This window comes from Uloborus diversus, chromosome 5 (assembly GCF_026930045.1).
Source record: "Uloborus diversus isolate 005 chromosome 5, Udiv.v.3.1, whole genome shotgun sequence".
NCBI lineage: Eukaryota > Metazoa > Arthropoda > Arachnida > Araneae > Uloboridae > Uloborus > Uloborus diversus.
In genome coordinates this window covers 168,208,867-168,235,085 of record NC_072735.1, presented here as the reverse complement: position 1 = coordinate 168,235,085, position 26,219 = coordinate 168,208,867, and the positions used below count along the sequence as shown (strand labels likewise).

Here is a 26,219-nt window from a genome sequence, read left to right as displayed (position 1 = left end):
AAAATATTTTAAATATCGAAGTTAACGCCGCTCTAAAGATCTCTCTGATCTCTATTTGATGAATAATTAAACATTTTTACGCCTGTTAAAAACAGGACAACAGGGTACTCATTAGGTATCTTAATTGAAGTATAGAGGATATTCCACCTTAAAATCTAAAACTGAAATACCTTTCCGATAAAACCAATAATTCTAAAAAAAGGAATCATTAAAAAGGCATTGACTATGATATCTAAACTAATACATTGTCCATAGCTCTTTTAATACGCAAATAATTAAAGTAAAAGGGCAAAAGGGGGAGGGGGAAGGAATCGAGTAATTATGGTCATGTCGTTACATTTTAGAACTAAAAAGTTACCCAAAATTGATGTCTACAATATACAAATATTACGTACAAGCAAAATATTATGCAAATGGGCTTACAGATTTTTTTATGTATGATAACATGACATAGTCTAAATATCACGAACAATAGTTAGCAATCAAACTACAATACAACATAATCACCTCAAGAACCAAAATGGGGAATAGAAGATTTCTTGCGTCACCAAATTTTGCCAGGTCCTGGGCATCACTTTGGCTTGATCGGGCCTTGTATTTAATAATAAGTTTTTTTTTAACAAAGATTCTCCCCATTTGGAGCATTTTTGATTGGTAGAGCTTAGCGCCTTTTTGACTCTTGTGCCGTCGTGTGCCGCACGACCTCGCACATAGGGACGGCGCGGCCCTGGCCTCACGTTAACAAAAAAAAGGAAGAGTTGGTAAAAATGCCAGAATGTCAGCGATGCGCAACAATTCCTCGTGCTGGGTTTTTATCGCTCTGCTAGAATGTCGACTAATTTTCAGGAATGCAGTGTCGTCGAGTTTGTGAGACTCTACTGGTTGTATATCTGCGGTAATGCACTAAGTGCGAAACATCTTATCAAAATTTAAGCTTTAAAATTTTGTTGGAACAAGATGATTAAAGCAGTTTCTACAAATGCGTTGTTCATTTCTGAATTTCCATTCTGAAAGACTATAAATATGATTTCAAATATTTTTTCTTTCTCTTACAAGCGCATCATTTTCAGAACGTTGGATTTCAATTATGCTGTTAGAGAAAAAAACCGAGGTTCAACAAAAGAGCAGACTTTAAAAGGGGTTCTATTTCTCAGAGAATTACTGTAGACTGTTGCTATGACTTTACATCACGAGAGAAAACATTTTGCTGCATTTTACGTCTTATGACACTCAACAAACTTTGCCCTCATATAAAGGCTAGAGCGGATACAGAATATCCTTTTTGGGTCATGCTGAAAAGTGATACCTCCCCTGAACGAACCTGCGGTTTTGGGTGCGAAAAATTTCTGAAACTGATTTGAGTGTCAATAAAAAGCACCAAATTGGCCAGGAATACGGCACATAAAAGGGTATAAAAGTTTATAATTAATTTTATAAGCAATGAAACGAAGTAGTATTTCGAATATTTACTTTCAAAAATAATTAATGAATTGAAAATATTACTGAAATTGTTTACTTTTTATTCATCAAGTATTTGCATATGATGTGGGATGGATAATATTGTCGACGATTTTCGTATTGGGGGGGGGGCGGTCATGGCCCCCATAACCTACCCCTTGTATCCGCCCTTGATAGGAAGTGGTTTCCACCGATGGATAGGAACTTAGAGCAGGAATTATAAATGGAGGGAGCAAGTCCAATCATTGGCTTAGCAAAAGCTTGGGCAAAGATCTCAAGTCACGTGATTTAAAACCAACGAATGGTTGACAGGTTTTGCTTCAAACCTGCGAAATAAACCTGATTTCTTCCAATGCTTCACTTTTGAGTCACGTGACTTGGTGTCCTTGTTTCACGATTGAAAGTCTTCCTTCCCTCCATTTTATCTGTTCTCTATGGATATGAACGGGAACCAATCATTGAGTAGGAGAGCGCTTTATCGTCAACGCAGTACGCGTAAAAGCATTGTTCCTGTTATCCTTAAAAAAAAGTTCCTAATTTTGCTTTTAAGCATTTTCTACTTTTTTGTATGTAAATATTTAACATCCTCTAACAGAAAAATGATTTTATTCAAATATATCGTTGGGGTGTCTTGATGAATTTATTTCTCCTTTTAGTACAGTAAAAATAGGGGTCGCACCCAAACATCCAAAAAAAAAAAAAAAGCTAAACCTGGTGCAAATTGTTTATTACCCTCCACATAAGAACAAGTAAAAAGTCCCACCGCATTGTGCGTCGGGTTTCGGAATGGGGGGCATCTAAAAATTGCTGTTTTGTTGTATTTTTCAGGAATTTTTAGAGTAAGTTTAAAGTGAGAATATTATGTCATACTAAATTTAAAAGCATGAAATTAAAGGTTTATTTAAAAAGAGGATTATTTCGCCCCTCCCCCCTATCCCTCAAAACCCGACGCGCAAAGCGCTGGGACTTTTTACCCCTTTTTGCTGGAAGGATAAGAAGTAATTTGCAACAGGTTTCAACTTTTTTTTTTTTTTTTTGATGTTTGGATTTGGCCATTTTTTGGCCTAAATTTACTGTACTATTTGTGAGTCAGCATGTACTCCTCAGATTTAGATTAGAGAAGATTTAGTCGTTGAGTGTCTTTAAAGTATTTTTAATACGTTTTGTTAGCCATTTCGAATTTTCTGTCTCACGTTCTGAAACTTCTTTCTTAGCTGACGAAGATGTTACCGTTGGCAAATTCTATGCCACCTTCCTGATTCAGGACTACTTCAGAAGGTTCAAGAAGAGGAAAGAAGAACGGGAGAAAGCCGTCGGAGATGGTACTGAGGAAAGCACGGTTGCCTTGCAAGTACGTACTAGAATACGATTCGCTAGCTTTACATTGACTTTGTTACAGCGGACTTGATTAGCCGCCAACATTTTTGATAAATAAACGACAGAAAAAACGTATATCAAAGCTCTTTTCTTTTTCTTAGATGAAATTTCTCGTAAATTAAGGTACTTGGATTCCTGGATACTATCACTGCCAAATTTGGCACAGCTAGGACATTTTTTAACGCATCTAGGAAGAAACCATCAGATGCTTTTCATTTTGGGAAAGAGCAAGTACATAAGTTGAAAATTTGCTCGTGCAAAAGTTAACCCGAGTCACATGACTCCTAAAGAGCACAGTTTTGAGACTTGAGTACGCTATCGCTGTTTTTAGGGATTATTTATTCTTAAAGATTTATTGCAGTTAATGTGTATTTTTTTTTAAATTTATTATTTTAAATGCCGAATTAAAAGTTAGATATATGCAATAGTGCCGTTTACGTTTAGCGCATGGTTTGTTTTTTGAATTTATAGAGTTGAATGCGTCCATTATTTATTCATGAAAATGTATTCCATTATTGTCACATGACATTAATGGAGGATTGAAATGAGTCACTAGCGCAGCAAAGCCAGAATTTATCTTTGAAAAGGGGGCGACACCTCGGTCTATGTAAGATGCAAATAAGTCCTTAACATGTATGATGCACACAAACACTGTATTATGATTGTCCAATAATTCTAAAGACAAAGCCTGTGGTTAGAGTTTTAACCTCCCACCCCCCATCCCGCCCACCCCTTTTCGCTGCAGCACTGAAACGAGTAAATATTTCAGAATTCTAAAAACAACTACGTACTTTTAATTTAAGCTTATAGTTTAAGCAGTGGAAAATTTCTCATCCCCTTAAAATTCAATATTTCACTAAAAAAAGAAAAGTGAAAAAAGCTACCTCTAAATTTAAAGAAGTAGTACATGAATGCTGAGGATTATTTAATTGCAGCAAGCTTTATGTTGACTGTAAATTTATACCCAAGTCGCATGGTACCACTGTTGCTTCATAAATGTACGGTTACAGTTTTTTGAATAATGCTGCTCAATGGGAGAAAGGGACAACCGCGTTAACTAAACCAAACCCCATCCCTTTGATTCTGACAACATCGGCAAATAATTTGAATCTGAAGCTCCCAACCTTTGTACATGCGAATAAAACGTTTTACGTAAAGATTTTCGTAAATTTTGGCTTGCCCACGACAGTGTTTGAGTACTCAAGGTTCTTAACGAAAAACACGTTTCGTTCTGGAAAACACGTCCTGCATGTTTCTGTATACAATTGAAACTTGAGTTGGATTTGGAACCATGATTCTCTGTTTAAATGTATTTTCACGTGTGCATTAAAAATACACACCTTTTAGAGATTGATTTTGATGGTGTAATCTGTGATAATTGTGTTACAGGCTGGCCTTCGGACTCTTCACGAAGCTGGTCCCGAATTACGAAGAGCAATTTCTGGCAATTTAGAAGAAGACGAGTTTGAAGAAGGATCGGACATTTTGCCGATGCACAGGGTAAGTATTCCACATACGAAGTAACTATACAATAATACCCATAGTAATTTTAAGGTTTCATCGAATGAAATGAATAAAACAAGTAGTATTTCCAAACAAGGTCAATAAAAGTGAAAAAGGTGGTGTTCAAATGGTACGGTTAGAAATAAGGTACTTCAAAATTCCGTCCAAAATTGCAATTTTCTACATTTTTAAGAACAACTAATGGTGGAGAATTATTGTTACAATACATGAGCTCTAGATCATAGTACGAAGCCTACCGGCATGCATTAAAAAAATCTGTACTAAATTAGTTGGTCACTTGGGATAGTTATTAATTACGATCTCAAATTAGCTTTGAGGCAAGTTTCCCAAATTTATAAACGAAACACAGATGGTACATCAAAGGCCATAATTAGTCCAGCTAATGCATTCTAATGGTTATTAAGTTGTGACAATTAAAAAACGAATTGATTTATCTATACGTACATTATTGGTTCTACATAATTTAGAGGGTTTGAACTTAAATAGTGGTAACTTTTTATTTACATTCAAATCAAAGGTGATATATGCCGCCAAGTTTTACAATATTTCAATAGTCACCAGCAATAAGTATTACCTGTTCCTGACGTTGTGGAAGTCGTAGGGCACCTGTACCAGCGCCTGTTCTGTCGATAGTTCGAATGGAGCGGTCTGCTGCCGCAAGAACCTCCGAAATTGTTACGAAACGAATACCACGAGGTGGTTTCTACATCTTTAGGAATTAAGTTAAAGCCAGAAAGACATAAACCCGTGTGACAGAAACAATTCCTTAGATAAAGGATAATACCGCCGTTGAGGTTTTAGCTGCAATGGCGCTTCCTTGCAAGAACTGTTCCTCAGGTTCTTGTGGTAGTAGACAGTTGAGTCATTCCACGTCAACTGACCTAATTTTTCAAATTGTCTCCCGCTCGACCGTCTCCGATTTGGATTAAAGTTTATAGAGGTGTAGAGATGCCTTTGAAACTAATCTATGCACATTTTCAGCTCCCTAGATCCAAATCCCCAAAATCTAGGGTCTCCGGAAATTGTGATCCGAAATGGCGGATCAGTATTTTGTGCCAAATTGCCAAATTTAGACTAAGTTAACAAAAATTTTATCACACTGGAAACCTGAAATTTTTGGTGCTTAAAGTACGTTTCTCCGTTAATATATTCAAGTATTTTTGTGAATTTGAGCTCGTTGGATTTTGTGTAGCATACGCGTGAACTCGTGAAAAAGCGCGAATTGGATAATTTTTCCTGGATTTTAAGATGTTATAAAATTTGAACAAAAGTAATTCAAATGCTCGTGTTGCATTATTCTATTGTAAAAATACTTGTTTTTAATGGGTTACAATTGCAGAGCTTAAATATCGATTTTCTAAAAGATATTGTAGTTCAAAATGACTGTCAAAATCGTTCACATGAAAAATAGCCTATTTTTAATGCACTGTAGCTCAAGTTTGTCACCTTGCAACTTCTTTTCGTTGGTACCATTAGAAATAACACATTTTTTTTCCTATAAAATTTTTTTTTCTTTCCAATGGTGTTCTTTCAGATAAGTAAAAAAACGAGCTTGAAATACTGTTTGTCAACATTGAGGAAAATCTCGTTCTACAATAAATAAAGAATGGTGAATGACGTGAAAACCGACTGATAGGGATTTTGAGCTGTCGGTGTATTTCATGTACTGTAGGTTATTAGTATCGTCTTTTGGATGAAGTAGAATCTGCATATCGCAGCAGACGAGGTCGCCTAGCGATAAGTAACGTCATTTTTCTCTATGCAAATATAAGGCCACATATTGCCACTTTAAAGCAAGAAACAGTTTAGAAAATTCATCGGAAAGTACAGTCCAGATTTATCGCCTTGTGACTGCCATTTGTTTGGAACACTCAAAAAAGACCTAGGAGGACAAAAATTTGATGATGAGGCAATTGTATCGAGGAGTTCGTGGGTGATTCGTTTTTCACATGTCCCCCCTCTTTCTATCTCGAAGACATCAAAAACTTGACAGTTTTATAGCAAAAATGTGTATCAGAGGAAGGGCACTACGTAGTAAAATGATAGCTGGTGTAAAAGTATTTTGGTTGATGCAATTTTTTTTTAAAATAAATTCCGGTTTATATTTGATTTACCCTTGTATAATCTTGAAGAAAATGGGAGATACACATTCTCAAAGGAAAAAGAACTGTAATTATTTATTGTTTGTTTTAATACTCTAAAATAACGTACTGAAATGAATTTTCAGAGAAACCATCCTATTTTCGGAAACATCTGGGGCAGAGGAAAGGGCCAGCAGGGTAAAGGAGCGAATGCCATGCGATCCCACGCAAAGATATCTCCTGCCAATGCTCTGAACCTTGCCAGTCCCAACCATCGCGGAATGGGCAACCATTTTGTGCTTACTGGAGACCACGACATGCAATCCAGGTAACGATTTTGAATCGAAATCGATAAATATTTCTACTTCCGCTGGTGTGCACAGGTAATGTGTAGGGAATATAAAAATAGTCAGTTGCATATTTTTTTTCTTTGGCTACGTTAGCTATAGCTAGGCTGTTATGCTAGTATATGAAGAGTTTTTTTGTGTATCTCAGCCGTTGATTCACAAAATGTTGTTACTTTAATTCACTATTCTACTTTCTGAAAGGAAGATTAAGATCATAGGAGGCAGTGAGAAGCAAAGGGATGCAAGTGGACATTTTCAAGTTTTGAGTAAAACGCGTATAAAAATTACGTCCTAGGTAGGCTTTCATTGATTTTTTTTTTCTAAATCATGCTGTACAGCAGCACCTACCAGGGCTTCTAGTACTATCTCTTGCCTCAAGACAGAGGAAATTTTTTGCCACTTGCATCCCTTTGCTTCTCACTACCTCATATGTGCTTAACTATAAGCAGTATGTCAGTCAGCGCCCCTTTAAACCGACACTTTTCAGTTCGACACCGTCTGTTATTCGGCATTGATCGAGTCGATAGCGATTTGATACTTTTGTGGCGGATTTGTCTTTCACCAGGTGGTATTTGCCATCACTACTGTACTGACTTCGTTCTTAGCTTTCTTAGGATTATCAGGATTATCATTGAGGGTGTTCATTTCCTGAGATGTTTAATAAAATGTTAAACAGCAATGCTCATGTGCATTTTTTCTTCACATGGAAAACAGCCTACGTTAAGACGTTTTGAATGTAATCGTACTGCATTAGTGTTCGCTCCTATACGCAGTATTAAATCAAATAATCCAACAAGTCTTTAGTCCTGATCATGCCTGGTAAAAGAGCATCTGCTGTACCCATCAATCTAAATACAGAAAACTATTGATAATGAAAATTAATCGATATTATGCTACTGCTGAAGTATTTTCTACAGGGTTAGAAAAATTTTTAAAGTTTTACATGACCTGCCGGGCACGTTTGTCTACAAAGTACATGCCCGAATAGACATGCTCGGTTTTTTTTATTGTATAATAACAAAAATATTTGAATTTGTCGAAAAAATTAATCAGACAAAACATTTAACAGCTTTAGATCTGAATCAAGAATTATTTCAATATAAAACAGAAATAGAAGTTTAAATAAATAGTACATTATAAGTTGCCATTCAAATTACTAATACTCAATTAAAAAATTATTACATGTCCAGCCGGGCATGTAAGGGTAAAAGATTCGTTCGATTCCCAATCGAAATTTTTCATGCCCCAGGCATGTCGGGCAGTATAATTTTCTAGCCCTGATTTTCTAGCACAAAAATAGGTGATTATATTTGAAATACTTTCATTAATTTATCAGCATTCTACACTAAGAAAAGCAATAAACGGAAAATTGTTTTGGTAAAACCATCTTAAACTCTTTCAAAAAAAAAAAATATATATTATAATTCTTAACTAGTGGAGAACTCATTTTGATTAGACTAATGGACTGTTTCAACTGTACGATATCTTTTATGAGATTTTCATACCAAAAAAAGAAAAAAGCGAAAATCTTTCGGTAAAACAAACCTTTTATCTTCAAAAAAAAAAAATTCTCATCAACGCAATCCGCATAAAAATTTTGCTCGAGACTTACATAACGGGGGATTTAGTAAAATCGAAAACTTGCGGTGACTTGGACCCCACTCTGAGGGTTTTTCGTATTTGAATATTTATCGCGATATTAACATTCGGCGAGTTTTTTTCTCAACTGATGAAACAGACAAAAGGCGCAAAACATATAGCTAGAAAAAAACAAATGTTCTTACGCAAAAAGATGGTAAGAAGTACCTACTGAAATACATAAATAAGTAATTAGTGCAAGAATTTGGAAATTCACACAAAATATAGCAGTGAACAAGTTGTATAAATAACTATCTGTTTGATCAAAAGATTATAGACTAAAATTAAATTTTCGTCTTGGCCCCCTTTTAAAAATTCAAAAACTTTACATAGTTTACTGAAAAATAGGAAAATAGACCGTGCTTTGAAATTAATTTCATTCTTATTACAGCTCGCACTGTATTCTTTTTCTAAATTTTTATTATTAAATTAATCATTCGTAGAAAATAGCTGATACGCTGCTGATAGCTAATAGTCGCTGATACTTCATATATTTCCGCTAGTTCAAATTTTGGGGGAACAAAGAAAGTCTTATAAAATGCTTCAAACTTTTGTGTATTTATGTGCACTAAGAACAATCATGGCTGTTTATCTTGTTGAATATTTGCTGCTTTTTGAATTGATGAAATATAGTGCTGTGTAAAATGACTCATCCAAGAGCAACGGAATCCTGTTGTGGCCGGTGTCGCTAATGCTGCAAAGTTTTCGCTGGAGATGCCTTGATCCTACCTCGTTTGCAGAAATTTATGCATGTTATGAGTTCATTTTGCATGATTCCAACGTTTTTGCTTGAATTAGTGAATGATTCTCCATCATAGCATCGGGTATGTAGTTTTCATTTAATATTGGTAGTGTATTTCTTTTGCATGACATTTTTATCATTTTTTTTCACTTACTTTATTTGCATTGATTTCAGTTTTTTAATTTATTTACGCACCTAAAATATCATGATAGATTTTTCAAGCATTTTCTAGCACACATAAAGTGTTAAATGTTTGTAATCCAGTGCCCGTTGATTTTGGGCGAATTTTTTGACATCGAGAATTGCGAAAAGAAGCACTGCCTAAAGATAGTTTTATTACTTGAAACAACATCGAAAACGTATGGTAAAAAGTGAAAATACTCAGCTTATATGTTACCTATTGCCTGACCTTCAATTTCTGCTACCCATCAAGAGGCTTTAATATATTAAATACTATCAAAAATGCGAGAAATTATGAAAGTAATGCCTACTTAGCTCAATTAGTTACTTGCTATTAAATGAGTATACCGAAATTGCAGTCTCTGAAAATCGTCTCACTATATTAACTAATGTGTTGATTTGTTGATGCTTGGGGAAAATGAAAAGTTGCACAAGAATAATATTTGTTATTGGCACCAATGTTTGATGTTGTTAAATTAAATCATTCTAAAAAAATAATATGAATCACTCCGTGGTAATTTATATTTTCATTTATATATCATATAATGACTATTAAAAATGGGAAAATCAATAGTTGTTGAATATTATTCCCCGTGTAGTTAATTTCAAGTTTAAATCCAATAAGTAATGTATTTATTTAATTAATATCTAATCCATTTGCACCTTTTGAATAAATAGTTTGCCATTCATAATTTTTCAGAAGCATGTTTTGAAACTCCTGTAAGTATGACTCATTTCTTTATTATTATCTCACATTTTCTACTTCATAAGTGCATTTGCTAATCAGTAGTGGATTAAGTAGAATTAAACCGATTATCTTAAGGAATGAAATGCAGAGTCTAGTGGACTCGCCCTTCAATGCAATTTGATTTACGTGAAATGGATGGAACGCATTTTGACGAGCAGCGTACCTCAGAGCTAACGCGATATATTGCTCCCGAAGCGAGAGTTTTCGGAAGTGAAGCACGGCGCGAAAGTAACGACTTCGTTATTGGCCATTAAATTTTCTTATTTCAGAATGGATTTTTACCTCTTTTGCATCACTGAAGACAGTGTCGGCGCTAGGCCTCGCAAAATTCTCAGAAGTTTTAAGTTATTTCCATGTTTTCGATTGAAGCTTTTATTAAATACAACAGACGCAAAAGTAATCAAAATAGTGCGTGCAGGAGAGACTGCACAGAGTCAGCCTTAGCAAATGTTTTGGCCCAATTCTGTCGGGGCCTGAATTAAAAATATTCAATGGCAACAGCTTGTTGATCAGCTAACTGTATTCCCCCCCCCTTTCTTTTTTTTTTTCTCTTCTTTTCACTTCTTTTCGTTTTTCTCTTGTTTCCTGAGTTCATCTGAAAGTAAGAAAATATTCAAAATGCTGCTCCTTCAAACTCCCCCTCCCTCCACACACACATACTACACACACACCGAAAGCATTATGGAGCAACTGAAATTTTGTTTCCAAATCTTCAATTTACCGATATTTCCAGCTTAAAGCCCCCAAATACTCAGCAACATCGAAAATCGCTTAAAATTGCGTTTTTTCAGCTTGAATTTCAAAAATTATCGAGCCTAATATTACAAAATATGGCCCTACAATCGCATTTTTAAGGCTTGAATTTCAGAAAATATTCGGGCAAGGGTACCCATACCGCCTTTCTTTTATATCATAAGCCAATTAAGGCTTTTTAAACTTCATTAACAAAAAGTATAAGTGGAATGGCTTCTGAATGTAAAATATTGCTACAGTTTTTAGGACCATAATTTTCCAAATTTTTCGAGGGAAGAGCTCCCTTCCTTCCCGTAAAATCTTCAAAGTTTGTCTAAAATTCCGTTTTTGAAACTTCAATTTCGAGAATTTGCAAGAAATTGATTTTGACCTTTTTTTTTTTTTTAAAGTCAATAAATATGGCCTATAATTGCGTTTTTAAGGCTTCAATTTCTATAAATTTCCACCGAGATCCCCTGTACCTTTTTTTCCCTTATCATTAGCAAAGAAAGCCTAAAATATCGTTTTTAAACTACAAATTTAAAAATCTTGCCGGGGGAGAACACGCCGGACCCCCCTTTCTATTGGAAAAATTTTCCCCATCAATGTGCCGCCTCCTACCCCCACCACTAAAAAAACTTCTTTTTGACTGCGCTACTAATCACGAAATGTTTTTGTCCTAGCAATTAAGTGAATTAGGAACCCTAAGTGCCCAATAGTTAGTACAAAAAATACTTCCATGAATTCAATTATTTGTCTGAGAATATTTTATGATTAAAAGGGCCTCCCAAAACTGCATCGCCGACGTCTACTTTTGCTCTCGTGCCGCCACTGTCTGAAGACGGAAGTTACCTCGTCGTACCAGTCTAAACCTCGCTTTGTTACTAAGAACGAATAACCATTTCGTATTTTCCATTCATTTTTTTCCCTTTTGAATGTGATCGTTAAGCTTTTAAGCGCACACTACTTCATCTTCTAAAAGAGAGTGAAGATAGAAAGACAAAGTTCCTCACTGTTAAAGAAAGATTTTGAATAACGCAACTTTAAATAGAGTAGTATAAATTTGGCTCTTTGTATAGGAAACGGTAATTTCCGTTTGAACAGTGTTTATAAGTGCCTAAAATAAAAGTGTGTGTTTATCAAAAAGTCGTATACATACTTTTTCGTAACACGAAAGTTTGACTGACGCGAGGGGTCTTGGAACGCATACCTCGAAGAAGTCAAGGCTCCACTGAACTTGAAAAATTGAATAATCAAACAGAAAACTAATTTGAAATGTTTTAACTATATCGCATTCGAAGAAATCACACATGATGTGATAAGAATAAATTTAAGCATCTCTTAAACATTCATATTTTGTTGAAATTGGTGTAGCCGTTTCAATCTGATCTAAAGTCATTCTTTTAACTTCTTAGCCTATTCTACTGTATTGAAAAAAAAACATTTCAGCTCAATATTAACAAAGGTGAAGTGACAACCTTCAACAACACGAAATTCTGTTCGATATGACCCATGTTGTTCGATTGTGGTCAAAACGAAATGTTTGGCACGACAAAAGTTATATAAGAAAACGACTACGAATGTAATAAAACATCTTAATGGTATCATGTAAGTAGGAGCCAGAATAGATGTGCCGAAATGTCCCCAAAACTCTGAAATCTATTTCCCATTGCTCACAGTACACGCGGACTGCAACAATTCCAAAGCCCAGTTTTCCAACTAAAATGCCGGTCCCTGTTACCTATTTAAAAATGCCTATACGGCGTTTATCTTTTGCTTCACAAAGCTACCGATACAAAGCGTATAAAATTAGAGTAGCGAAAAATTCTGAATGGACAATTTTAGAGCTTGGTGCGAGAATCTTTTCTGTAGTAAATTTGTCAATGAGAAAGTCGGTTTTAAAATTAATAAACTCATTATTTTTTCTCTCCTTCGTGTAATCGGGGCGTTTTAGCAGAAGAGATGATGTAAGGTACCAGTTGAAGTAAATTTTGAAATAGTAATTTGTGCTAAATGGTCCTATATAGCTCAATTTCTTTCACAGCATGAATTTCTTATCATTACTGAAATAGTTTTATTTGAAGAACTGTGTGGCAGGGTTGTCGAGCACCAAAGTGGTCCCCCTTGTTAGTTTGGTCTTACCCCCCCCCCCCCCCCCCCCCCCCCAAGCCCTCTAAAACTTGCGAAATTCATGCATACTACGATTCCCCTCAAAGGATGGCTAGTTTCCGACTCGGCTGACCCTGTGGTGGGAGCGGGAAGAGATTCTATGATTTGAGGAGATAGTAACATGTTAGTCCACTAATTCTTCCCATATATCCTCAGTTTCATATTTTTGTTCTTGATTGAAATTTCAACTCTTTATTAGAGTTTGTAGTTTTTCACACATTCTGTTACATTGTTAGTGGGCTACTAATTCGTTAAATTTCATTTAATGTGTAACTATCGCAAACGACTTTGGATGATGTCATGTAGGAACTAGGAATCCAATTTTCATGCAAGAGAAACAAATGTTTTTTCTGTTGCAAAATTACGATCACGTAAAACTCAAAATCCACTACTGGTTTGAACTAAAGCCCTGAATCGTAGAATTAAGTAACGACGCTATCTCGGAGCTAAACTATGCTTTCTTCCCATGCTTGCTAGTAGCATGTTCTTTTTTTCTTGATTGGGGTGCTTCTTGACAGTAGATTGAAATGGGCTCAATTAGAAACCACAGTCAAGTAGCAAAACACGTTACTTCATCACAGAAGACATAAGAAGAAAGCTGCGTTTAGCCCCAAGATGGTGGACGTAAGCTACGATCTAGTGTTTTAGTTTGCACGATGCACTTCTCCCACGGCACTCTTTTTATCTAGTTATTTCTTCGTCTCCCCCTCACTCTTCATCCTCCTCTCTTTCCGCAGCGCCCTCTCTCTGAGTGACATTCACCTCAGTGTCCCCAGCCACCTCTCTCGCTCTCACTTCCCCTCTTGCATTGACTCCGTGTGCCACCGATCCTTCCAAGGTTCCTCGGAGGAAACATCCCCTGCGAGACACGGAAGCACCTGTTCGCTGGGGGTGCACCTGTTCGCTACTTCCGAGAGAAGCCCCGCAACCAAACGCAGAGACGCCACTTCATCCTCTGAGTATGGTTCTACCCTCATCCCGAAACAATGTCTAAATGTTCTATCAGTGCGACATGACATTCTCTTTCTTATGATCTGGGCTCCTAATCTCACTTCACTCGACCGGCTGGTGGCGTGATGGTTAAGCGTTGACCTTCGCCTGTAGACCCAGGTTCTGACATGGGGTGGCCAATCGGTGGATTTTTGAGATGCAGAAAATCATCAGCGCCCCTGTCGTATGATTATGCGGCATGAAAAATATCCCTAGGGTATTCATTTAGCTTAAAATTCCCTAGGCAAAATTCAATTCTTAGTGCAATTTCGCTTCAAAGAGAGCCCAGGTGCCTCCATCTGGTGGAAACTGGGTGTCAAAAAACTGCTGTGTCATGCATCAGCGCCTTAATGGTGACACATGAAAGACTGATGCATTGTAGGGGAGCGCACTAGGTCTGGTTATGGCCCAGACGCCTCTTCAGGTGGGTCTCTTATACAGCCCCATTGGAAACAAAAAAAGAAAAACTCACTTCACTATGCCTAATTTTGAATCAGCGCTTCCACTATGGCTCTAATCTTGCTCTGAGTGTGTACGCAGGCTGAGATCTTTTTTCACAGACCTTACAAGTGGACAGATATTACCGTTTTTATGGTGAGCTAAAGCTTTGGTTCACCTGCAGTGAAGTGAACTGGACAGAATGAAAATGATTAAGACTCTTAGTAACGAAAACGGCAATCTCAGTTCACTTTGGAAGGTGTATATGAAAGAGGTTTCATTATCTTGTGAACGGAGATTACCGTTTTCGTTTCCAAGTGAACAAAGGCTCTGATCCATGAGCAGTGAAATGCCTCGGACTGAGTGAATTTAGATTAGAATCTCACTTCACTCAGCCCAATTCTCTTCATCCCGTGTGAATCAGCGCCAAAGTTCACTTGGCAAAAATATCATGGTATTTCACTTAGAAAGTCTGTGAAAGAGATATCAGCTGGTTAAAATCTTCTTAACAAGTGAGCTAATGCTTTCATTCACGCAGAGTAAAGTAAATTTGAGTGATTAAAGAGAGATTAGGGTCCCTGGTTCATGATTAGGAATATTACCTTATAATCCAAACCATCTCAATGTGCATTTTGATCCCCTCTTGGTTCAATGATTCCATGATACGGCTACTGTGCACAGGATGCCAAAAACGATCCATAAAATTTCAATCAATTATTTTTTAAGGAATAGAAGGATAACTAAGAAAAGGTTTTTGCAGATATGAGTAGAATAACGTTTTTTTTTTACCCTTTGTCTTTGGCTATCGGCAATACGCGTCAGATAAGACTACTATACTGAAAACTGTCTTCCGAGTTGAAAGCACTATGTGTTGTTTTGGTTCACCAATATCTAATCCGGCAGACAAAATCAACTAAATTATTTTAAAACTATTTCGTTGAAGCATTCTAAAGTAGTATCAGGAACTTATAACAACAGTAAAAGTCAATCATAAAAAATGTGGCCGTTTTAGCACTACTACCAAGTACATAAAATATGAATGAGAACCATTTTCCGGAAAAAAAAAGCTTCCAAATTAATTAAAAGAAGATTCCAAGAGCTGGATGTGGTATAGTGTTTCGTAAACATTTAGGACTCTAAGCAAGAAGTTCAAATTATGCATGGAGACTATGTTGTACATTGCAATTTCTTTCTTTCTTTTTTTTTTTTTTTTTTTTTTTTTTTTTTTTTTGAGGTGACGCTTGCAATAAACCAGCTCTTGTGTGTCGTGCATCTGGATCTATGAACAATGTCTAAAGCAAAAAGAAAAAAGTCTTTTTAATTGGCGCGCATATCTGCAAAAACTTTGCCGTATGGCAGGGGTTCTCAAACTTTTCTGACTCGCTGCACCCTTTAAAATGTTACAATTTTTTGACGGCACCCTAGTCCATCACTGTTTGCATACATATTGGAAAGATGGATACTTCGCTTCACCCACTTTGGGAACTCCTGCCGTATACACATTTTTTTTTTTTAAGTTGTAATTATAATTTTCGGATGTATATTTCTCCCATATTGGGTAATTTGTGCTTTTTGAGAGTGCCAGGCAACCCAATGCATCATCATCATGGCGTACAGCTTAATAAGAAATGAAAAAGTTTTGAAAGGGAAGAGAGGATATTGAGTTGTAATTAACTCAGAACAATCAGAAAAAAAAAGAAGTTGTGTATTTTTTTAAATTAAACGAAATTTGTTCTTTTAACTCCGTTATTTTACTGTTATATTAAAATCAAAAAACATTCCCCCCCCAGGGGGAGAGGGGGTAAGACGGCAAAGCTTTCTAACTTGTACTCACACTACATAAGGTCTATCTTCTCAGGGAAACAAAATGTGATATCACTTTCACCTAGTTTTAAGAAGCTCTAGGTTCATCGATACGGTCTTCACATTTTCAGTAGATACTAGTTATTTGGAAGTTGGAAGGTACAAAGTATGACGTCCCCTCATGTTTCTTAATAACCTGCCGACTCTATTTACAAATTTGAATGCTCCATTTCACAAATTCAAGGTTTTGATGTTACTACCATGAAAATAATTGAAACAACACAGCAAAATTTTATTTTAAATTTACAGATATATATGCATTTATTTCGTATTGCAGAAAACCTTCCGTGACACGAATTTTGAGCTATATGTGAATAGTAACTTCAATACGTTTCTTTACTTATAAACGCATTGAAATAAGCTAATAGAGTACTTTTTTGATAGAATATCGAATGCTGTTTCGTTTTTACCTATTTAATCTTACTAACACAGTGTGTTGTATTTCTAATTAAATTCTAGTACATAACTGCCAATGAAAAAAAAAAGTTTATGGGTTTTTTTAAATAATGGCATGTGATTTTGCACTTTCTGTTTTATTTAATATGACTTAAATAACATTATTTACTTCGTATTTTAATCCATAAATTGATTTTTAATAATGAATTTTTATTTGTAGAATGTCCCTCTGTTCTGTTTTACTGGATGAAAATGTAGCTGTATTAAACAGTGAAACATGTTGAAGTTTAATCTATCATTTAATTAACATGTTATGCGTTGCATAAACGTTTTATGCAACGCATAGCCTTTTATCCACTACATTAAATGTTTTCCTCTTTTTTTGCGAATAAATTCTGTTAAAAATGTATTTCATTTTTCATGCTAAGTATATAATGTTGTTAAGTATACCTTGTTTAAGTTGAAACTTGATATAACTTTTTATAAAACGCATAATACATATTGCCATCTTCAACACCAACGTGTGTTATAGCACACATATTGTCACACACAAATCTCTAAGCTCGCAATTCTTCTGAACACTTAGTCTTCTTAACTCACAATTTAGAAAGATCGAAATGTTATAGATTTTACTTTAAGTACTTTTTTTCTTTCATTCAATACATTTTCATTTAACGCTGAAATTACGCATAAGTTCAAAAACCTTGACAACAACTACAACCACCGCATTTTGAACAAATGATGCGGTTCAAAAAATCATCAATATAAATGAACGATAGCCTGTTGGGATCAAACGGGAGCAGAGATATAGCTTTAAGTATTTTCAAGGTGTGAAAGTACTCCTTGACATTTTCTAGAGGAATGAAGTTCATTTTCGAAGCGCAAAATATGCAAAAACAGTGAATACCTACTGAAACACGGATCCAATCTATAAAATAACTAACTTGATAAGGTTGAAATTTAGGATGGCTAGATAAGAGTACTTTTTAAATATTAAGGTTTTATAATTGTATTTAAAAATACTAGAAAATTTTTACTGTAATATATTTTAAATTTCCATTTTTTATCCTTCACCATCACCTCGTTTTCCTTGAGATAAAATTATAGGTTTAGAATGAAAAGGAACGCTTAAATAATTTTTTTAGGCGTATTTCCAATTTTCAGGGCGGGAAAATTGTTTGTAGAAGCATTGTTCATACGCTAAAACACTTATTTTGAGATAAATTGACGCACTGCACCGAAAAGTAATGCTACGTAAATGTGTCTCTATTCGTCAAATCTTCATTAAACTTCAGCATGTTATATCTTGAAAGCGACGCAGCAAAGTTATTAGTTTTCTAAAGGTTGATGTTTGCATAACAGTTTTGATATCGAAATATTACTGCATATAAACTGTTCCATAAAGTTCTCTAAAACTATTTAAAAAATTTGCAGTACTACTGGAAAATCTCTAGCAAACTGGACTTCTTAAAAGTCTCTAACACCAAAAAAACTACTGTACTACTGGTAAATCTCTAGAAAACTGGACTTCCATAAAGGTCTAAAGATCTCTAACACCAAAAAAACTGCAGTTCTACTGGAATATCTCTGTAAAACTGTACTACTATAAAGTTTTCCAATAACGGTACAACTTGTTCCTAAGTAACTCTCTCAATTGTGCTTAAAAAGAAGCTGTATCGTTACTAGAAAATTTCATGGAATCCCAGTTTTCTAGAGGCTTTTAAGTAGTATGCAATATTTTTTTACAGTGTTGTAACTATGCAAAACACTTCTTAAGTAACGTTGTAATGAAACAGCTTCTTCTTAAGTAACGCTACTAAAGAAGGAACTGTTATAACTGGAAAAGTTTATGGAATCCCAGATTCCTAGAGGTTTTCTAGTATATAACCTTTTTTTTTTACGGAGTGGTTTATTACTCAAATTTCGTGTCAATTCTTGCATCAGGAACTTTGCTGCGTGGCAATTATTCATTGAACAGTATTAACAGTTTTAGATATTAGTTTAGAGCATGTGTTTTCGACTTTTCGAACATTCCCTACTTGTCCTTAACACCACTCTTGTGCCTGAAATCTCCCCCAGCGCGCCCTCGGACGACTCCTCTGAGGACCGGAGCCGCGCCCACCCTCCGACCCCCCCTCCCAGGCGGTTCCTGCGCCGTGGCGGCTCCTTTCGGCTGCCCTGCATCCTGAAGCAGGACAGCCACGAGAAGCCCATCGTCCAGCGACAGGATTCCGACTCCCCCACTGACTGCGCCCTCATGAGCCGGATTGCTGCCTCTCTCAGGTTCGCGCCCCTGCCGGCCATGGCCGTCGCCGGACTGGCGCCGCCCCCGGACCAGGACCTGATGCAGTCGCCGAAGCCGGACAGGCAGAACAACCACGTCCCCATGCACAGAGCTTCCTATCACGGTGAGTTGTTGTTTTTGATCTATACTGAACGTTGTGTGGTTGGGTAAGGCGCTGAGCTCGTAGCTGGAGAGTTCCGGGTTCGATACCAGCCGCTCGAAGGTCCTCCGTGTTCGATGATGATGATCAGGGCACGTCAAATGTGTCGTGGTCCTATGCACGTTAAATATGTCGTGGTCCTCCAACTGAATTAATACCTCTGGGACAGCTGAACCAGGAGCTCTTCTACTTCTGGTTTGGTTTTAAATTGCTGAAATGTTAATACATGGCATTTCCATCTATCGTGTGTTGTCTGAGTCAAAGATGAATTCTACCTTCATGGAACTCTATAAACTAAAGCCGTATCTCTGCCATAAATCGAGTAACATAGCTACACGCACTCGAATATGCGAGTGGTACAATCATCAACAATAACAGCAACAAAGTGATTGGTCGTTTACGGCAGAGATGGCCAGCATGATTTATCAAACAGCAAAAACTTCAATGAATTGAAACAAATGTTTTTCTATTTTTATATGCTTGCATTGATTGCTAATATTGTGTTCATAGACGTAGTAGGCACCATGCTAAACTAACGATTGTGGAAATTGGCACTTTTCAGGAGAGCCAAAATAATATTTTTTTCCCACTTGACACGATTTGTTATTTTCAATGATTTAATTTTTATAGATAATTTGAAGTGCAAAACTAGCGTTTGAAGTAGTTTTAACCGGTAGGTAACCCTTTGTGAGTACTACAGCAAACCCATCAAATTTGAAAAACACGATTTGCGATTTTTCACATTCGTTAAGCATGGTGCTGACTATATGCACTCATTGACATAAATATTTGCGCACCAAGAAAGAGTGGTCAGAATGAATGAAATTTTACCCAAATAAATGAAGGTTCGAGTATCTTGTTGGGCCACCTCTAGCATGGATGCAGACTAGCATTGGGGCATGAAAGTTTCGTGCGATATAATACGTCATCTCGTTCCACAAATATTTTAAATTCGGTCGGTCAACTTACCATCTCAAGTGATCCCAAATGTGTTCGATCTGTGACAAATCAGAGGATCCAGCAGGGAAGAGAAGGTGTTAACGTGGTTTGGGAAGTCTAGTAACACCCTTGCTATGTATGACTGAGCATTGACCTGTTAAAAATAGCTTTTTGGAGGCATGCGTCGCACTTTTGTGACTGAAACATATTACGGGCGTACCGCTAGGCTGTCAAGGCTGTTGTGGATCAATATTATAAGTGACCGTGTATGGTATTTGACTTTAATTGCAGTTAAAATTAATTTAATTGAATTTTTATTTCAATCTATACTACTATTATAAAGAGGAAAGATTTGTTTGTGTGTTTGTATCGTATAGGCGCTAAAACTACGGGACCGATTTTAACCATTTTTTCACCATTAGAAAGCTACATTATCAGGAATTATAATAGGGTATAATTTATTTCAAAAACAATTAGTTTAAAAAAGTTATTTAATGTTTTATGCGATTTTCAGTGCTTTTCACCCAACAGACCCCGAACCAATTGCGCCAGATAAAAAATTTTTGTACTAAAATGTAGGAAATTTTATTTTAACTCTGATGGGAGAAAAAAAAAAACAATTTTGCAGATAGAGCGATTTTTGTACTTCTTTATGAAATTTTGAAAAAATTTTATTTTGCATTTTTTCATGGGCTTAATTTTGTAATTTGTTTTAATTTTAAATAGTTGTTTGGGAACAATTGTATTTATTTTTCTGAAGGAGAACACATTAAAGGTTTGTTTAAACCAGATACTAATATATACTTTTATTATTAGTCTATGCTTTTTTTTCTTTTTTGGTAATTTGGCAACATTTGTGTTTATTTTGTAAATTTGTGTTTATTTTGTAACTACGTAAAAGAGGAAGATCTCAGATTATGAAATATTTGTCCATGGCCATTAGAGCCAAAATACGTCGTCTTACAAACGTCTTTAGCTAACTCAAATAAATTCGACGGTTTTCCTACACGTGAATATGCAACATATAGTTGCCCACGAGAAAAGCAAGGATTTTTCAAATCTAAACATTAAATGGACATTGTTTGGTCTTGAGACTAATTTCATAGTTATGGCGAAAGCTAAACTAATGGGAAACTGTAACCCCTTATGAAGGGTATCGTAGATTCTGACGGTATCATTGGATTACGTGCTAACAGGACCACTTCTCCTTTAAAAACCGTTAATAATGTAATTATGTGACATGATATAATAATACTTACTTGTACTTGTTTTAATTAAAGAGTTTTGAACAATGAAGCACTAATGATTGAAAAGCAGGAATAATTTTTTTATATATCGCGTTTATTGAAGAATACCTGCTTAAACGTTCCCATCTTTGTTCGTAAATAATAATTTCCGTGTATTAAGGGGTTACAGAAATATAACTTCAGTCATGGAGGTCATCATGTTCTTTTACAACTAGCATCTATGTAAAAAAAAAAAAAAAACGGTCCCCATGACTGGTGTTCTCCTACCGTTACCCCTTAAATAATTTACTACAATGAAATACAACAAAAACCTTAGCCTCAGCAACGCGTGGCCGGGTCAGCTAGTAAATAAATAAAATGGTATGCGACTTATAACTTAAGTATTATAACGCATAATATTTATAAAGATGTATATTTTTCTAAACTAGCATTTTAGTAATGTGATGGTTTCTTTGCGAACATATTCTATTCCAATAGTTAAAGTGAAGTTTCATTTGGTATGTCTATGTATGCTAATTTGTGTGCTTTAAATTGAACTTTGTTGTTTTAAAAAAAGTGCATTCCAATCTACATTTTGAAATTGGTCCGAATTTCAATGAGCACGTAAACTTATAAAAAAAACTTTATTTCAGTCATTAAAAAAAAAAAAAAATTTCGGTTCACATCGATTACTATCTTGTTTGAGACTTTCTTTTTAGAAGTTTTCCATTTTCATCTCATTAAGTTTTCAAAATTTTTTGTTCGCTTTTCCAGGTCACAGCAAGTATATTCCAGAAATGAATGGTATGGAAATGCAGAATCATTTACAACGGCACCCTGAAGAAAGGTTTATTGGTAGTGCCGAAAACTTAGTCGGACGGGTTAGTATGAATTCTCATTTGCCGAGCTTAGTTTCCCAAACCAGCGTTTTTGATTCTTCGTCAAAATGGATCGATGTTCTTCAACGCCATGTCTATGTGGCATAAGATGAATTTTTTTCCAAGCACTGGCGTCGCCCAGTGCGGCCATATGTTGTTCGCCCTCCCGAAGCGAAAACTGCGGCATGTCTGCTTTTTAAAAAGTAGGCAAGTTAATACAAAGAAACTTCATTTTATATGTTTCGTGTAAAAGAAAGTTTGAAATAATGTTAAGAGAGTATACATGGGATCAAACGCCAATATGAATCAGGAATTAGTTCTATGATAACTTGTCCTAGACATGGTATACCGCTACAATTCCTCCAGTTGTTTGCCATTTCGATTCAATGTTTGGGGTCGATCTAGAAATTCTTTCCCAGACCACACTCATCGTGAGATAAACACGTTACGCTTGTGTTTTATATCTATCATCAGAATGGAAGCTGGATAAGTCCAGGACCATATGTAAAATATGGCTTTAGCTTTCCCTTTTCTGCAAAAGGCTGGCAATATGATCCTCAAAATAGCTGAATTCTATCCGGAGCTGGACATTTGTTGTGCACCATAAATTTTCTCCGTTTTGTGTGAGATGGTGTCTGTAACACTATATCGAACATTCTTCAGGCCACTGTCATCGAGCTTCCGAATCCCAGATAGCAGGGAAATTCTCACCTCGAGTCTGACGTAAACAATAAAAGCCCCCCCCCCCCCACTTAAGTAGTCCCGTATATAAGGGAAATTAAAGAAGGTCAAAGGGAGAGACATGACTGAACTGAGAGCTGAGAGTCACAGACGATGAGCTCTCGAAGTTCTAAATATCTTTGTATCATAAAATAATTTGTAAAATAGCTGTAAATATTAGATGTATATTAAATGTCTCTTAGAGTCTATGTATTCTCTTGTTGTCTTTACGCGAGAGATAAAAATGTTACAACGGTAGGTATCTCCCTCTCCCCTCATTATTGTCAACCATTTTAGTTGAAAATGCTTTTTTTTTCCTTTAAGTTTTAAAAACATTTTTCTTCATGTAATTTGATGATTTTATTCGCATACACAAGAGATGTCCAATTTCTTCAGTGTCTGTCTCATTCATGCTGTTATCTCTAATCCACCCACAACTATAAAAAACGATTCGTGTTTTACGTTTCAGGTTCTGCAAGAGCAGGGATTGGGTCGATACTGCGACCCCGAGTTCGTGAAAGCCACCCAGCGAGAACTAGCAGAGGCCATCAACATGACTCCAGAGGAGCTGGACCGAGCGGCCCACCGGCTGCTCCAGGAGCAGCAAAACCCTACCAGCAACCCTTACCTGTACCAGCCCATGAGCTCCGAGGAGGACAGCCCGTACCACGTGCCAAAAAACGGTCTTCGCCCGAGCGAAGGCTTTCTCTTGAGCTTACAAGACGAGGACAGGCCTCACAGCCAACAGAACTACCACGGCGAGGCCCAGTGGGACAATAAGCAGTTTGGAGACACTAGATTATAGCATTTTTTAAAGTACCGTTGTACGTTGAATGGACAGTTGTTTCATACCCGTCCTGTTCCGTGTGCGTATCAGATGGCGGCATGCCTCGTAGAGCGTGGACTGTCTCCAAATCCATCATTTCCAGTGCCTTCTATAACCTTTTTCTGGAGGGAGCGGAGCTGAAAGATGTTCCTTTCACCCCCCAGTCTGTATATTTTTGGTTTGGATCCCATTTTTTTTGTCAACACACGTGTTACATCGTTGGAAAGGAAAGGTGGTGAGTCTCTATTTCTCTCTCTCTCGAATTATAATGGTTTAAATCATTGGTGCCCAACCTTCGTCCCGCGGGCCACAACAGACCCGTAAAGCTGATCTGTGTCGCCCGTTTTGTTCAATGTTTTTATTAGTGAAGCACGAGAAGTGACAATGTCATCAACTTGGAGCCAAATATTTATAAATTTTTGTCTAAAAAACAGTCATTTAATAAAATGAGCATCAAGTAATTGAAAACAACAGCTATTGTTTTGTAATTTTCTTTCCCGTTCTATGTCTTTCAATGTTATTCAGAAAAGAATGAAATCTTTTGTATTTTATATTTAATTTGGCCAACGAGAAAGATTTTAATATGATGTGCGACTCTCAGGCAGAAAAAGGTTGGGCATTACTGGTTTAAATTAATAGTATTCAGTTGAGTATAAAAAGAACAATCGCAGGTCCTAGGGGGGGTATAAGATTCATACCCCCCCCCCCCATTTAATCGTTCAAATATTGCTTGAAGCTTCATTTCAGAGAAAGTAGCCTCAGGTTCCTATTTGTACCCAAAAAATTGCACTTTGATCCCTCCTTTCCGATAATGACCTCTTCTTAAAAGAGTTGTTGGATCCGGCATTGATGACGGACGGGAAAATTTGCGTCTTTGGATGCACAGAAAACTGGTTCTAAAACAGCTAAAATTTAAGAAATAAATCTAGGAAAATTTCTTCCTGATACTTAAGCTGCAATTTGAGAGAATCTGCACAATCATATCGTTCTATACAGACACTAAAATGCAGGCGTTGGCAGGAAGGTCTTAAGAAAAGTTAGTTGTCAGAAAAACAAATTTTTGAAAGCTTGCCATTAGAATATATCTTATCAGTTTTGACGATAGGCATGGAATGAATTGGAAAAAAAAAACATATACTTATGTAGTATGAGGTTAAGTGAAAGTTTCAAACTTTAAGATCTTGAGTGTTGAGCTCCATAGAATGAACTGCTGAAGGTGATTAAATTTTGCAATATGTAGAGTATTAGGAAAAATGTAACAAAAATTGAAAAGGGGAAATATTTGAAATATGTTTATAAGGGGGGAGGCTTCTGCTGTTTTTTCGTTACATGGAGAGTACGTTCAGTGTTAATTAGAGTCTTAAAGATATTCTTCTTTTTAGAAAACTCACTATGGGAGAAAATTTGCCAAAGGGAGGAATTACTGTAGTTTAACCATTTTTCCTATCATAAATTATTTAATAAGTTAGTGCCCCTGTTTCACAATAGATCGTTGGGTCAATGGTCAGGATTTATCTATTCCATGTGACATCATAGTGCAGTCAACAAATCATGGTCCTTTGAGTGAAAGTAATTTTTTACTGCTGGAATTAATAGCTGCCATCCAGAAAACTTTTCGGGCGTGCCAATTTATTTTAGCTAGACCAGGGGTTCCAAAAGTGAGAGCTGCAGCAGTCGCGAGAAATGCCGCGCAGTGTCCATCGATGTATAGATAAAGACAGATTAAGGTAGCGTGAGAAAATTCCGATTCTTCGAAAGGTACCGTGAATCGATAAGGTTTAGGAACCTCTGACTTAGACCAATGATGTGTGCAGCTTCAGTAAATGAATCCGATGAGTCATCCAATGTTTCACGTTGGCTGTAATGCGTAGGCGGTCTATTGAAGCAATCGGTATAGAGTTAAATCTATAATTTTGGCAAAACACAACCTGACAACAGTGTCCTATTGCTGCGAATAGAATCTGTGTAGCCATCACAATGCTGCCAGGTTAGGTTTGCCCCAACTATAGTGTTGCATTTTGTTCACCTTTTAAACATTATACTTTTTTTTCAGGTCTTGGTACATAAAACTCCATTATTCCTGATTCAGAAGATGTTGGTTTAAAGCTGTTTCAAGTTTTGCCTTCGTTTGTGATCTACCAATTTTGTGTGTTCTGTTTTCCTTTCAATTAGAAATACTTCTTTACTTTAATGTTGATTGTCATATTTTTACCCATGCTTTTAAGTGCTATGAGAAAAATCTATTTTTATTGTTATTTTTTTTTAAATGTTGGTATATTTTAAACTGATAATCCATGCAGTGAGCAATCATCTTCAGCATCTCTTGCTCTTCGACACGTTACGGCTGGTTTCTCTGGTGTCTTCATCAGTTTATTGGATACTGAATCCTATTCAAAACAATCCGTAGTGTTTTTAATGCAATTTAACTCCAAGTTTTAGAAAATCAGAGTTTAAATCATTTATCTCGCCAAGTTTACTCTATGAAAACTTTTTAAGATTTTTT

General features: G+C 36.2%; 1 protein-coding gene across 1 annotated transcript in view; it reads left to right on the top strand.

Annotated features, from left to right (window-relative positions):
* Positions 1–25,855, top strand: part of LOC129222623 (muscle calcium channel subunit alpha-1-like) — a 201,477-nt gene extending 175,622 nt beyond the window's left edge. The window contains exons 40-46 of the mRNA XM_054857148.1: positions 2,673–2,809; positions 4,225–4,335; positions 6,587–6,768; positions 18,763–19,091; positions 22,067–22,173; positions 23,360–23,951; positions 25,770–25,855. Of these exons, the coding sequence (XP_054713123.1) occupies positions 2,673–2,809; positions 4,225–4,335; positions 6,587–6,768; positions 18,763–19,091; positions 22,067–22,173; positions 23,360–23,695 (1,202 nt within the window). The 3' untranslated portion in view covers positions 23,696–23,951; positions 25,770–25,855. The remainder of the gene's footprint in view (positions 1–2,672; positions 2,810–4,224; positions 4,336–6,586; positions 6,769–18,762; positions 19,092–22,066; positions 22,174–23,359; positions 23,952–25,769) is intronic.
* The last annotated feature ends 364 nt before the right edge of the window (positions 25,856–26,219 follow it).